The sequence below is a fragment of the Equus przewalskii genome, chromosome 1, assembly GCF_037783145.1.
Source record: "Equus przewalskii isolate Varuska chromosome 1, EquPr2, whole genome shotgun sequence".
Lineage (NCBI taxonomy): Eukaryota > Metazoa > Chordata > Mammalia > Perissodactyla > Equidae > Equus > Equus przewalskii.
Window position 1 is genome coordinate 182,987,953 of NC_091831.1, and position 14,984 is coordinate 183,002,936.

General features: G+C 43.5%; 1 protein-coding gene across 6 annotated transcripts; it reads left to right on the forward strand.

Moving 5' to 3' along the window:
* Positions 1-1,566: 1,566 nt before the first annotated feature.
* On the forward strand, positions 1,567-14,941 carry LRR1 (leucine rich repeat protein 1). 6 transcript variants are annotated; one of them, XM_070588557.1, is made up of 5 exons: positions 1,567-1,861; positions 3,697-3,909; positions 4,632-4,733; positions 6,679-7,400; positions 13,312-14,941. In XM_070588557.1, the coding sequence occupies exons 1-5, from the start codon at positions 1,682-1,684 to the stop codon at positions 13,550-13,552; spliced, it is 1,458 nt and encodes a 485-aa protein (XP_070444658.1). In that variant the 5' UTR covers positions 1,567-1,681; the 3' UTR covers positions 13,553-14,941. The 6 variants fall into 6 exon arrangements, with proteins under 6 accessions (XP_070444658.1, XP_070444647.1, XP_070444667.1 ...); XM_070588539.1 differs by having other exon boundaries at positions 1,587-1,861; positions 4,635-4,733; XM_070588552.1 differs by lacking the exon at positions 13,312-14,941 and adding an exon at positions 8,350-8,495 and having other exon boundaries at positions 1,589-1,861.
* The last annotated feature ends 43 nt before the right edge of the window (positions 14,942-14,984 follow it).

Genomic DNA, 14,984 nt, shown 5'->3' on the forward strand with positions numbered 1-14,984 from the left:
AGAAGGAAAACAAATCTAGATGTTATTTCTTTGGTTCCTTTTGTCAAAAACTGGTGGCCCAATTTAAAATTCCTTTTGTATTTCCATGTCCAGTCATTCTGCAATGCAAACTACCTGGAGGTAAATGAAGGTAGGGGAGGTCACTGGGCAGATTTTATTTGTATTGTGGTAAAGAGAAAAGTGTGGATAGCTGTTCAAAGAATCCTTTGCTTCATAAAACAGTCCACTAAGAACAAACATCAGATCCAAGCATGCCAGCCATTAAAAATGGTGGACTAAGGGGAAGATGGCGAGAGGGGGATGAGATCTCAAAAACAGATGTTTGCTTTACCTTCAGTCCAATATTATCTTGTTTAACACGATAATCTTATTTAATCTTACTTAAATATTTTGGGAATCAATCACACATCCGTTTTGAGAATCTGGTGGTTAGGACAAGTTTTTGGCAGTACACATTATTTTTTGACTCTAAGATCACCTTAGAACTGTTAAGCAAGTTTCATACATTTACATTATTTAATTACTGAATTCATGTTTCAACAACCCAAGTAAAAGGCATATAACACCAAATAAAGAGCTGGGGCTTTTTGGGGAGAGGGGGGTTATTCTTGATTTTTGTACATCGATTTATACATTTAAGATTTTTCCCAGCTCCCAACTGCCCCTAGAGATTGAGAGTATGGATGACGTACTTGTAATGCTTTAGGATAGGGTTTTATTCTTTTCTTCTACATTGTCACCCACTCAAAGAACAAAAATGGGTAACTCCTATAAAGTCTAATTGTCTTTGAAAATCCTAGGGTTGTCATTTTAGTTGTTTCTCTCTAGCCATGAGATTAACTGTTGCTAAATTCTGAGTAGTGTTTCATGCAGTCCGTGCAGAAATACTAAATAGAAACAAAGGTAATTTTTTATCATCTTAGTTACTATTTTTCACGACCCAATCATGTGTTTCAGAATGAGGAATCAACAGACAACACTTTAGGTTCAACATGTCAACAGAGACCTCATTTAGGGAGAAACGGTCGTAGTGTCGGAGAGAATTGACACTATTTCCGGACGGCCTTCCACACCCGCGAAGGGGCAGCTCAGACCCAGTGGGACGTTCACCGCCAGGCCGGGTCGGGCGAGGCGGGGCGGCGCGACCACGACCCGGGGCTGGCCCCGCTCGGTCCAGGGGCTCAGGGCGCGAAGGCCCCGGGGCCGGTCCCCCACCCGCTCCCGACGGCGTCCCGGCCAGTCCGTTCTGACGGCACGGGCGCTGCCTCCGGAGCGCGCGGAGCCACAACGGCAGTAACGGTCGCCCCGCCCGGCCCTGGGCGACTCGCGTCGTCCCAGGCCGAAGCCACGCAGATGCAGAGTGTCCCTTTACAGACGAACGCTGCCTCCCCGCGGGCTGGGCGCCCGCACCGCCACCCCCGCGTTGCTCCGGGAGGCCCGGCCCCGCCCGTCGCCGGGGTCCTCAGGCGGCGGTGTCCGCGCCCCGCCGGGCCGCAGCCTCCGGGAGCGAGCGCTCTGCCGGCGCGGGGAGGGGCCGCCGTCCGCCGCGGGCGGCCGGGAGGGGGCGGCTGGGAGCGCGGCCGACGCGCGGCAGGCGGAGCGCGGGCAGCCCGCGCCCGAGGACCCCGGCGCGGCGGGAAGCGGGAAGTTTCAAGGCGGCCTGGGGACGCGCGGCCCGGGCATGAGGCTGCACTGCGAGGTGGAGGTGGTCAGCCGGCGGCTGCCGGCCCTGGGGCTGCGGAGCCGGGGCAGGGCCGTCCGCGCCGTGCTCAGCCTCTGTCAGCGCGAGCCCCGGGGCGGCCCGCCGCGCGCCGGCCTGCTGGTCGCCACCCTGCGGGACAAGCGCGGGACCCGCTACGAGGTGCGTGCGGGCGGCCGGGCCGTCTCGGGCCCCCGGGCCTCGGCGTCTCCCCGCGGACCGAGGCGGGCGCTCCGGAGAGCGCGTCTGGCCTCAGCCTCCGAGCCCCGAGCCGCGCGCGGGAACGGCGGGAGCTGCCCGCGGGAAGTGTGGCGGGCGGCGCGCTCGGCCGGAGGGCCGGTCTCCGCGGCGTCGCCGCGCGCTGCCGTGAGGCTCCCGGGGAGGCGCGGCGTCTGACTGAGGGCGGCAGACCGGGCTCGGACTGCGGCGAAGCGGGAGTGCTCTGGGGCGGCTGATGCTTTTAGGAAAGTGGTTGGTTACTGCGTCCCTTTTGTTTTTTCCTGTCTAATTTCCCAAGGCCCGACTCTTTAGGAACGGGGCTCGTTCTTACCTGCAGAGCGGTAGACAGCTCTCTAGAAGCAGATGGAAGTCGAAATAGGACTTTTGGAGCGCGGGTTTTATCAGCCTTTCTCCCGTCACGAGCAGCACTGTGACATGTGCTCAGAATGCCTGCAGTCCCCCCGCGAGTGCTGTAAATGAAGTCGAGGGGGCAGTTGGTCGCCCACCCTCGCGTGCGCCTCGTGACGGGACTTGGTGCCGTCCCTGGGATCGTCTCCCCTGCGGCGAAGGCTCCGCGGAGCAAAGGGGCGTCCCTGCCTCTCTCAGAGACCCCAGTTGTTGGACGTCAGTAGCTGAAAGTCTCGATGGTCCACCCCCCACCCCCCGCCCCGTTCACGGAATCACTCGTGTAGTTTTTTGAGTTGAAAGGACGTCAGAAGTCACCCACCGTTTTATAGGTTGGAGAGCTGTTGGGGGACAGAAGCAAACTCATGAGTAGAATTGGGTGTCCCTTTTCTCCTCCAGTGTCTCCCCCGAAACCTCTCTCCGCCATGCCCAGCTGAGGCCTGCCTGTTTGAGAAGTCTGTGATGATCTCGCCCTTAAAGCTCCCACTGAGTGGCAGTCGTGATCAGTTTTATTGTAAACCGCTCGTTGGAGACTCACTGTGTGCAGGGTGCAGTGCTAGATACCGTGGGAGATAAACTTGATTTAGTCACTGTCCCTCCGAGACCAGAAAGGGAGAAGCAAACCACTACTTACAGTACAGGTGGGCGATGGCAGTGCTGGAAGAGAGGTCGAAGCGAGGTGAATGCTGATGGCACGGCTTGAGGAAGTTTTGTGGAGGAGCTGGTGCCACAGGGCTGGGGACGAGGAGGTGCTCAGTGATCATTTGTTGGATGAACTGAGGTGGTGTTGGTTCTGGGCCTTGAAGGGTCCTGTGACTTCAGCTACCACCCACCTGACTGTGGTTTCCAAACCTGTGTCTTTCCCCAGTCCTCTCCCTTAACTTCTGCCTTGAATCTGCTGCTTACTGGAAATCTTCCCGTGGATGTGTTGCAGCATTTCACACTCAAAATATCTAAAAATTAATTTTCCCTGCCACCCCTAAACCTGCTCTCTGACAGTGTTCTGCCCATCCAGAAACCTTTGCTTCCCCAGATCCAGTGTATTGTTGAATCCTTCCAGTTCTGCCTGCTAGGTATCTTTCAGATTCTCATACCTCCTTCCATCCCAGCTGTGGTCTAAACCACCATTATCGGTTGCCTGCCCAGTCTCTTAAGGGATCTCTCTACCTCTACCGTTGTCCTTTCCCGTCCTATTCTCCTCTCCCCCAAAGGTCAGTCTTACGCTGTGGTTAAAGGGAACTTTTCAAAATGTAGATCTAACCCTGTTCTCAACTTAAAGTCATTCAGTAGGTATCATTGTTCTTAGGATAAAATCCAAGATTCTTAACGTGATTTACAAAATCTTTCACCATCTAATCTCTGTTTACCTCTAGGCTCACCTGCCTCTTTTCACTGGATCCTTCAGCCATTCCGAACTTCTTTCAGCTCCTCACAGCTGCCGAGTTCTCTTGCCTTCAAGGCTTTGCACACACTGTTCTCTTATTGGTAGGCCATCCCCTCCCTCTTCCACCAGTATCTTCACTTGCCCAACATCTCCTAATCCTTCAGTTCTCACCTTTCAGGTCACCTTCGTACCCCCAGACCAGGTAAGATTCCTTTGCTATAAAGTCTTAGAGCAGCCTGTCTTAGTATTTGTTATGCTTACTGTTACCTGTTTAATAACTATCTCTCATCAGATTGGCAACTGTATCAGTGTAATTACCATGCTGGTCTTATTCACCACCATTGTCCCAAGCCCCCATCATAGTTCATGGTACATAGTGGCTTCTCAATAAGTAGTTGAATTGAAGTCTAAAGCAGAAACAACATCAGTCGTTAAAAATTTTGAGCACCTGTTATCTATCAGTCACTGTTCTGGCTCTGGGGATACAGTAGTGAAGAAAGGAAACAAGATTCCTGCTTTTGTGGAGTTGATAGTCTTGCAGGAGACATGCCCACTCCAGACTAACGGACTGAGACTGAGAAGGCAAGTAACTGCTATTGGCAACTCTTCCTACGGCCACATAGTTGGAATGGGAGAAGAGGAGCATTCTCCCCAAACACGGGATTCTCTTCTCAGAAGAGGAAAGAGTTACTGGGCAGATAGAATAATAGTATGTACCAGAAAATAGATAAGGAGTATAATTACCCAACTGCTAAAGAAAGCCCAACCAAACCAAAAACTTTAAAACTTAAAACCACAAAACACCCAGACTTAAGGACTAAAAGCCAAACCAAAGTCTGGCAAAGTGACTGGCACATTCTGGTTGTAATAAATATTACTGAATAACAATACCTGGTTTTGTCCTTTTTTCCTATTGGTTTTAAGCAGCTAAAGGAGAACATTGAGCAATTCTTCACCAAATTTGTGGATGAGGGGAGAGCCACTGTTCGGTTGAAGGAGCCTCCTGTGGATATCTATCTAAGTAAGGTATGGTATTAAAACATTAATGGTTAGGTTGGTTGGCTGTATTTTCTTTAAAGAAGAGGCTATTTGAACATCCTGATATTCCACATGGCTGCATAGTGGTGGACGCTGCAGGTGTGTTTGGAGAAGCGATGGCAGCCTCCCAGGCATATTTGTGTGGCTGCAAAGGACAGAGGCATTCTTGGTACGGCGGCCCAGGATGGGGAGGAAAACAGTTTGCTTCTGTGCCCAAGATGGAGCCTTAGGGTGTTCTTAGACTGGAACTCTATAAGGCAAGTGGCAGAGGTCTACATTTTGCCAGCTAAATCACAGGTTTCAAGTCTAAGTTTGGTGTAAGAAAAGAGGATAAAATCCAACTAGAACCATTTTGGGACAGGCATTTTGTTTACTATAATCATTTTTAAAACTGCATGAACCATAAGAATAAAAAATCTGTTTTCTTTGCCCTGTCTCCCCTTTTCCTCTTCCCCCTTCCCAGAGAGTAGTAGCAGCATCTTGTTCAATCTTGCGTTATTCTTAACACCAAGCCAAGTGCTTTGCAAAGATTAAAAATTCAATGACTATTTAAGGGGTTTGTATTGAATGGAATAATTTTGTCCTATCTCCTCCTGTTCTTGTGGTTTTTCATTTTCTCTTAATATTCAGCCCATCGTACTAACTCCTGCCTTCTACCTAAAGACAAACTGAGGTCTTACCAGTTAAAAAATAGAATTGACAAATTTCTGGAAAGACGAAATTGCCTCCACTTTCTTACTATCTCTTTTGACCTTTACTTTTATTCAAAACTTGTATTGAAAACACTGCCTCAGAGATTAGTGATCTTTCTATTTGCCAATCACATTGCTGTTATTTCTCATCCTTTTTGAGCTCTGTAGAATTTGACACTGATGACCACTCCCTTCTTAAAAATCTTAACTTTCTTGACATCTGTGACAGGGCACTATCCTGGCTCACCTTTGGTTTTCTCAGCCACTCCTTTGTCGCCTATCTCTGCAACCTTTTTTCTATCCCCCAAATAAAGGCTTTATTCCAGTCCTCTGCCTGTTCTCTACCATATCTGCCCTCCATTCTCACAGCTCAACCTTTGTGTGTGACTCCCAAGTCTGTAAGTCGGTACCCTCTGCTGGACCTACTTCACCCAGTCTCCAGACTTTCCTTACTCCACTTCCTGTGTACACTGGTGCCAAAATAATATTTAGCTCTTGTCATGTAATTCTCATGCTCAGAATTCTTCCATGATTTCCCACAGCCTGACCCTTCTGTCCTCCTTACGTTGACATGAAGCTCTTCTGTCATTAGCCCCCACACTGTCTTTCTAATCCTTTACTCCTCTACAAAGCTCCCACATTCCAGCCAAATACAGATGCATACTTAGTTTCCCAAACTTGCTGAAATTTCACTAGTCCTTCACATGTAAACTTCAGGAAACTTCTAAAGTATCTTGCAAGTGTTAGTTATTTTTGTTGCACATACTACTTTATTAGTGATTTCTCTTTCCAGCTGTAAGCAATCTCTCTTGCTTTTGATGTTTTCTAGCACTTTTGACAGGGCTATAGCTTTTCACAATTCCTAGTCTTTGTGAATGGCACCCCTGGGCAGTTTGCAGTGCACAGTACTATCTCAGTGGCATGGAGATTTGAGTCAATTCATCTTTAACCCAAATCTTAAGTGGAATTTTTCCATGCTTTCCTCGTTTATGGTTCTCCCTTTGAACAGTTTCATTTAGAGTTTGTCTCTCGAAATAATTCTTTTCAAAAACTTTTAAAGTTTTTTGTATCTATATTGAAATTTAGTCAGAATACTAAAAAAATTTTTACAGCTTTTTTCAATAAACGATTGCATCGTTTGCATATATAACTTTTTACAGAATTTGTTATAGGATGAATTAGCATGCATCTATTACCTAAAATGGAATTTATAATTGTACAACTTATTTTTATTTATTCAGGCCAATTCCAGCAGTTTAAAGGGTTTCCTTTCAGCTGTGCGACTGGCTCATAGAGGCTGCAAGGTTGAGACATCGCTTTCAACCCTCACCCCTGTGAAGACTTCAGAATTTGAAAAATTTAAAACAAAAATGGTTATCACATCCAAAAAGGACTATCCTCTAAGCAAAAACTTCCCATATTCTCTGGAACATCTTCAGACTTCTTATTGTGGGCTTGTCCGAGTTGATATGCGTATGCTTTGCTTAAAAAACCTGAGGAAATTAGACTTAAGTCACAACCATATAAAAAAGCTTCCAGCTACAATTGGAGACCTCATCCACCTTCAAGAACTTAACCTGAATGACAATCACTTGGAGTCATTTAGTGTAGCGTTGTGTCAGTCTACACTCCAGAAGTCACTTCGGAGTTTGGATCTCAGCAAGAACAAAATTAAGGCACTCCCTGTGCAGTTTTGCCAGCTCCGAGAACTTACAGATTTAAAACTTGATGATAATGAATTGATTCGATTTCCTTTTAAGATAGGACAACTGACAAACTTGCGTTTTTTGTCAGCGGCTCGAAATAAGCTTCCATTTTTGCCTAGTGAATTTAAAAATTTATCCCTTGAGTACTTGGATCTTTTTGGAAATACTTTCGAACAACCAGAAGTCCTTCCAGTTATAATGCTGCAGACGCCGTTAACTTTATTGGAATCTTCTGCACGGACCATATTATATAATAGGTAAGACTTTATAGTCATAAAATGTGGTACCTTTGACGGCATCCTAGTATTCTCATCATCCTCAGAATAATAGTCAAAGTTCTTAACATAGCTTATGGTGCTGTGCACAGTTAGACCGCCTGCTACATGCTCTTGCTGCTCCTCACCTCTGCTTGGAATGCTTTTCCTCCAGAAAGTCTCAGAGCTCACTTTCTCACTTCGTCAGTTCTCTGTCCAAGTGGCACCCCAGAAAGGCCTTTCCTGACCACCCTATCTATAGTTTTATACCCAATCCTCTTACAATGCTTGATGTTTTTTGTTGCTTTTTTTTTTTTAAAGATTGGCATCTGAGCTAACATCTCTTGCCAATCTTTTTTTGTTTTGTTTTGTGAGGAAGATTGTCCCTGAACTAACATCTGTGCCAATCTTCCTCTACTTTGTATATTGGACGCTGCCACAACATGGCTTGATGAGCAGTGTGTAGGTCCATGCCCAGGATCTGAAGCCATGAACCCCAGGCCGCCAAAGCAGAGTGTGCGAACCCAACCACTATGTTACCGGGCTGGCCCCCTTTGCCAATCTTTTTCTTTTTTTTCCTTCTTCTCCACAAAACCCCCCAGTACATAGTTGTATATTCTTGTTGTGGGCCCTTCTGGCTCTGCTATGTGGGATGCAGCCTCAGCATGGCCTGATGAGCGGTGCCATGTCAGCACCCAGGATCTGAGCTGGCAAAACCCTGGGCCACCGAAGTGGAGCACGTGAGCTTAACCACTCGGCCGCAAGGTAGCCCCTGCTTGATGTTTTGTCATAAAATTTATTACTTGGCATTATATATTTTTTAACATTTGTTTGTTTTCTGTCAGTTTTCCCCACTAGGAGGTAAGATCCATGAGGAGATGGACTTTATCTTATTCTCCACTGTTCCCCTAAGATCTAAAATGTGATATCCCCTGCTTCTCTCATATTTTAGGCACTTAATGAATACTTGAATGAGTGAGTGGCATTGTTTCTCCACCTGTGGTCCCCTGGCTGACAGCATCAGCATCACCTGGGAACTTGTTAGAGATGCAAGTTCTTGAATTCCACCCCACACCTGCTGAATCAGAACCTCTGAGGGTGAGGTCCAGCTATCTGTGCTTTACTAAGTCCTCCAGTAGTTCCAATGCACTCTAAAGTGTGAGAACTCCAATCTGGCATAATGGCCAAGTGTGGTCTTTGCAGTCAGGCTTGGGTTTGATTCCTATCTTCACTCCTTAGTACAGCTTTAGCAAATTATTTATTTAGCCTATTTGATTCAGTTTTCTCATCTGGAAAACAGAAACAGTAATACCCACTTTACAGAGTTGTGAAGGTAAATGAGCTAATATAATGCCAAAGCATTTGGCACATAGTAGGACTCAGTAGCTGTTGGTTCTCTTCCCCTTGTCTTCGAATATTAACTAAAGTTGGTTTCATAAGACACTGAACTTGTTATTCATTATGTTCATGCTTCTTTCATATAGGAGTGGAAGCTAAGATGTGCATGTGGACTAAATTATTACTGAGCACCTATAAAATAGTAGGAAGACCATATTTCAAAGGAGAGATACTTAACTTTTTATGGGGGAAGAGGCTCTTTAAAAAGAAACACAAAAGTTATGGGCCTAGAAAAATGCACACATGAGTACACACATAGAATTTTGCATACAACTTTTTTTTCCCCCTTTTTCTCCCCAAAGCGCCCCCTGTATATAGTTGTATATTCTAGTTGCAGGTCCTTCTGGCTGTGCTATGTGGGATGCCACCTCAGCATGGCCTAATGAGCAATGCTAGGTCCACGCCCAGCATCCCAACTGGCGAAATCCTGGGCCAGTGAGGCGGAGCGTGAACTTAACCACTTGCCCACGGGACTGGCACCCACATACAACTTGATAATGTCCATGGACCCCACTGAAACCCAGTCCAGTCCTCCCTCCTCACCATCCTTTCTTAAGAGCTCTCATTCTAAAGCAGTGGTTCTCAAACTTTACTTCACATTTAGAATCACTTGAGGAGCTTTTAAAAATTCTGGCGATTAGTCCCCACCCCAGACTTAGTAAATCAGAATGTCTGAGAGCAGGACCAGTATTTTTGTAAATGTCCAGGTGATTCCAGAGCACAGCTAACTAGGATTCAGAACCACTGCTTTATACCAGTGCTTCTCACACTCTAATGTGCATTCCAGTCACCCAGGAGTCTCCTTAGTAGATTCTGTTTCAGATTTCTGGGGTGGAGATCCTGCACTTCAGACAAGCTCCCAGGTGAGGCTGAGGCCACTAGTCCATGAACCACGCTTCAAGGACTAAGGCTCTAAAAGTAACTAAGGACTCACTATTGTTTTAAGACGGTGATCCTCAAAACCTGAGAGTGCATCAGAATCATGCTTATTAAAGTAGGTTGCTGGTCCCCACCTTCAGAGACTCTTATTCAGTAAATCTGATGTGGGGCTGAAGAAATTGCCTCTCTGACAAGTTGATCACAAGGTGATGCTGATGCTGCTGTTCAGGGGACCACACTTTGAGAACCACTGGTTTAAGACATATTGACTCTTTTTTTTTTTTTTTTTAAACATTTTATTTTTTTTCCTTTTTTCTCCCCAAAGCCCCCAGTACATAGTTGTATATTCGTTGTGGGTCCTTCTAGTTGTGGCATGTGGGACGCTGCCTCAGCGTGGTTTGATGAGCAGTGCCATGTCCACCCCCAGGCTTTGAACCAACGAAACACTGGGCCGCCTGCAGCGGAGCGTGCGAACTTAACCACTCGGCCACGGGGCCAGCCCCAAGACATTGACTCTTAACTAGGAGTTAAAAATTACCTGTTCAATGACTACCTGTAAGTGCCTAGAACAGTGCCTGGTTCATAATAGTTCTCAAAAATATTTATTAGATGTATAATTACATGTAATTTGCTTATCTGGCAATTAAAAATCAATGTTATTAGCTGTGAAGGAGCTTTTAAATAGTAGTAGATGAGAAATATAGATGCCTAGATTCTATCTCAGACCAACTAGTATCTCCAGAGATGGGCTCCTGTTCTATGCTATAGATTTAAAAAATCTCCAGAAGTGATACTGATGATCCAGATTAAGACCACTGATTTGAGGGAACTCTAAATGGTGTCTTTTGGCAAAGAGTTGCTCATGAGACTCTTATTCTATGCTTTCTCTGAGACTTACATATGAAAAACATAACATATTGTACTTATTCAAATTTGAAAATTATATCCAAATGGGAAACATTGTAAATGGTTTCTGGTGATTTGAAAAGACCATAACAAATTGGCCAGATGATCAAAAAAACACCAGACTGACATCCAACATGGAAAAGTGCAGAGTTGGAAGGAAAAAAATACATGATCAAAATGTGAAATAATAGGTAAGGCAGAAAAATAATTTGTTAGTGCTGAATGATTTAGCATTGTAGTATTTATATTGTTGGCTTGTTTGGTTTTTTTTTGTGAGAAGATAGGCCCTGAGCTAACATCTGTTGCCAACCTTCCTTTTTTTGCTTGAAGAAGATTGTCCCTGAGCTAACCACTGTGGCAGTCTTCCTCTATTTTGCATATGGGACACCACCATAGCATGGCTTGATGAGCAGTGTGTAGGTCTGGGCCCAGGATCTGAACCCACAAACCCCAGGCTGCTGAAGCAGAGAGCGCAAACTTAACCACTACACCACTGGGCTGGCCGCCTGCATTGTTTTTTTAAACTTGCCCTCTATTAATATAGGTCCTCATAAGGTGACCCTAACCTTTACTAAAGTATAATTTTGCGTGTTTTCAGCCCCTTTGTTTTAAAAAGAATATAGATCCCAAACCATGAGAAGAATATCTATTCTCTAGCTGTTGGTAAATTGTCCTAAACCTACTGGTTACAAACAAAGTTATGGTCTATTAAAAAAATATGTGGGGATTTAAATTATATTAGATAGAAAATATAGTTTTTAACTATTGCCTGTTTCCTTAGACTATAATTAATAGCCTGAAAGAGATTAATGTAAATACATGGTAGACACTTCTGGCACAGTTTTTAAAAAATTGTTACTTACACAAGCAACAAATTAGTACATGTGAAAAAAAGAAAAATTACAAGCAAGGCCAATCTCAAATCCCTTACGAGAAGTAAATCTCTATTTTTGATTTGATGTGTATCTTTTCAAACTTTTCTAATAGAGTTTTAAACTCCATTTTAAATAGAGGAGTAGCTTTTATTTACTGAAAAAGATCTGAACACCTATATGTGCCAGCCTTGGCTAGGGCCTAGAGAAACAAAGAAAAGACAGTGTGTGGGAGACAGACAGTGGCTGGAGCATGGTTGTGTTTAGTGGAGAGGAGTTGGGCAGTGGGCAGGCAATCTCAAGAGCCCATCTCTTAGCGTCTCATAGATGAGGAGAAAGAGTTTGACTTGATTTTAATTGCACTGGGCACCGCTGAAGCTTTAATCAGGAGGGTGAACGATTGAAGCAAGGTGAGGTGAGCCTTACTTGCTCAGCCAGTAAAATAAAACTAATGCCCCAAACGACTCAGGTTTTAAATTTGTTTCACACAGTTTATTTGTTTCTTTATTTGTTATAATGTTTCTTCACAGATGGAACTCAGTAATTCTCCTATTACCATTATGAGAATTACATGACAGAGCTAGACATTTAAATTATCATGTTACACTGGTCATACAATATAATTATAAAGGACAGATGACTCATTCTATTCAATGGGTTATGCTATTAAATGGCAATGCTACAAGATACTTTATGAAGTGATATAGATCTACTTCGGTTTACAGTATGTCATATGCTGGTTTTTTAATGTATTTTCCCCATTCTTACCAGTTTGAAAGATAAAACATACTGAGTCAGTTGAGTAATTTTATTTTTCCCTGGTTATAATTCAGTGTCCAGTAATTCATGTCCTCATATTGTATTCCCCCTTATCAACAGTTTTGCTTTCTGCAGTTTCAGTTACCTGTGGTCAACTGTGGTCTGAATATTAAATTGAAAAGTCCAGAAATAAACAATTCATAAGTTTTAAATTGTGCGCCATTCTGATGATGAAATCTCCTGCTGACCTGCTCCTTCCACCTGGGACATGAATTATCCCCTTGTCCAGCAGATCCACACTATATGTGCCACCTGCCTGTGAGTCACTTAGTAGCCATCTGAGTTATGAGATCGACTGTCAGGTATTGCACACACAGTGCTCGTGTTCACGTCACCCTTACTTAACCCATACTTAACAATGGCCCCAAAGTGCAAGAGTGGTGTTGCTGGCAACTTGGATATGCCAAAGAGAAGCATAAAGTGCTACCTTTAAGTGAAAAGGCAAAAGTTCTCAACTTAAGGAAAGAGAAAAATTCATATGCTGAGGTTGCTAAGATCTACTTTAAGAATGAATCTTCTAGGGCTGGCCAGTGGCATAGTGGTTAAGTTCACACGCTCTGCTTTGGCAGCCTGGGGTTCGCCAGTTTGGATCCTGGGCCCAGACCTACACACCGCTCATTAAGCCATGCTGTAAGCCATGCTGTGGCAGCATCCACATGGAAGAACTAGAAGGACTTACAAGTATTATATATACCTATGATATACTTGGGCTTTGGGGAGAGAAAACAAAGAGGAAGATTGGCAACAGATGTTAGCTCAGGACCAATCTTCCTCACCAAAAAAAGAGAAAAAAAGAATGAATCTTCTAGTCATGAAATTTAAAAAAGGAAAAAGAAATTCGAGGTAGTTTTGCTGTTGCATCAAATATGTATGTATAGGAAAAAACACAGTATATATAGGTTTCGGCACTATCTGCGGTTTTAGGCATCCACTGGGGGATCTTGGAACGTATCCCCCACTGATAAGGGGGGCTACTGTATGTGAAGTTCTGCATCTAATAACATACTAAAAAATATTTTCTAAACATGTTTTTCCAATAGGATTCCGTACAGCTCTCATATCATTCCTTTCCATCTTTGCCGAGATTTGGATACTGCAAAAACCTGTGTTTGTGGAAGATTCTGTCTAAGCTGTTTTATTCAAGGAACTTCTACCATGAATCTACACTCTGTTGCTCACACTGTGGTCTTAGTAGATAACATGGGGGGTACTGAAGCGCCTGTCATCTCTTACTTCTGTTCTCTAGCCTGTTACGTAAATTCCTGTGATATGTTAAAGTAATAGGTGATAACCACAAAAAAGAAATCCCATTTAGTTACACATCACTTTGGGATTCATTTGTGGTTTAACAGTGTCAAACTGGAGAAAGGGAAGCTTTTGTATACTTGCTTGAGGGGAAGAATGTGTGTTATTCTAAAATTTTCAATCATTTGACTATAAAGTCTTAATTTCATTAAAACTTGATTACTTTCATCGTGGGGTTAACTTTTTATCAGTTTATTGCACTTGTGTTGATTTCAGCTTAGTGTTTCCAGAATGGGTTGTGGGTTATCTTTTAATGTTAAACAGATACTGATCCCAATCACTCTGGTCATAGGATTTTCTTATCAACATTCTTCCTGCATTTCAGTTAAAGAAATTGAGTTTCTGTATGCAGAAAATATACCTCAGAGGACTGTGGTCTAAATTATAGTGAAAACTTGTTTGGTATGAAACTGCATAGAAGTTTTTAGCATACCACTTTTTGTTTTTTTATGTGTATTCTATATATGGAATTTTATATTCAACAGGTATGAAGTATGAGTTGCTTTGGGACAAATGGACTTCAGCTTTTATAAGTTTTGTAATGTTAATCATATAATCTTTGTTGTGATTTCTAAGTTAATTTTTAGGGTTGGAACAAGGTTTTGGGGTTGGGTGGGAAGAGCAGAAAATTGCTACTTTTTACTGACTATATTCTGTATTATTTGAGGGTGGTTCTTTTTCTGTTTAGTCACTTGCTATGTTTAAGTTTTTTAATTTAAAAAGTGGTGGTAATACACCAGCTAAAGGAAGATGAGGCTTTGAACTAGGTCAGAGGGAAGAGAAAAGAAACTAAGTTGAAAGAATCATGGAACTTGGAGTCAGTAGACCTGTGCCATTCTGTTCTTTCCCACTACCCTTCTCCAAGCCAGCCTCCCTCCTGGATCATGGCAGTAGTCTCGGAACTGGTTCAGAAACAAGAAGGGGAAAGAGAAAGTGACAGGAGAAGTGCCTCTCCAGTGTCAGCATATCACTGCTGTTTGGGCTTGCAGCGAGGTGGAGTCTATGAAAGTTTCTTATGGTTTAACTACTACCTCCTTTTCTTCCTAAAACATTTCTTATTGGGGACATTTTTTTCTTTTCTGAAAATACAAATATTCTTGAGTAAATACTGTTTAAATGTTAGAACATTTTTATTAAAATTTTATGTATATGATCTCCAAAACATAGTTTCTTCTCAGAGCTGATTCTTTGAGACTAGGCATTGTCCAGAGGAGTAATTCTTTGGGTGACCTTACATTTGTATTACTAATGGTCAGTTAGATTCTTCCTACAAAAGATTTACATACTTTCTAGTTTTTCATTTAAGAAAATTTTATATATAGTGCACACATACCTTAAATAAAAAGAGCTGCTATTTTTCTGGTACCTACTTTGTTCCAGGTGTTTTTATATAACGTATTTTATTTAA

What these genes read in the sequence shown, in the direction of transcription:
- LRR1 (XM_070588557.1), top strand. Translation starts at nt 1,682, where the DNA reads ATGAGGCTGCACTGCGAGGTGGAGGTGGTCAGCCGGCGGCTGCCGGCC. An exon ending in AGCGCGGGACCCGCTACGAG is followed by an intron (nt 1,862 to 3,696) that starts GTGCGTGCGGGC and finishes GTTTACCTCTAG; the next exon opens with GCTCACCTGCCTCTTTTCAC. An exon ending in TGGATATCTATCTAAGTAAG is followed by an intron (nt 4,734 to 6,678) that starts GTATGGTATTAA and finishes TTATTTATTCAG; the next exon opens with GCCAATTCCAGCAGTTTAAA.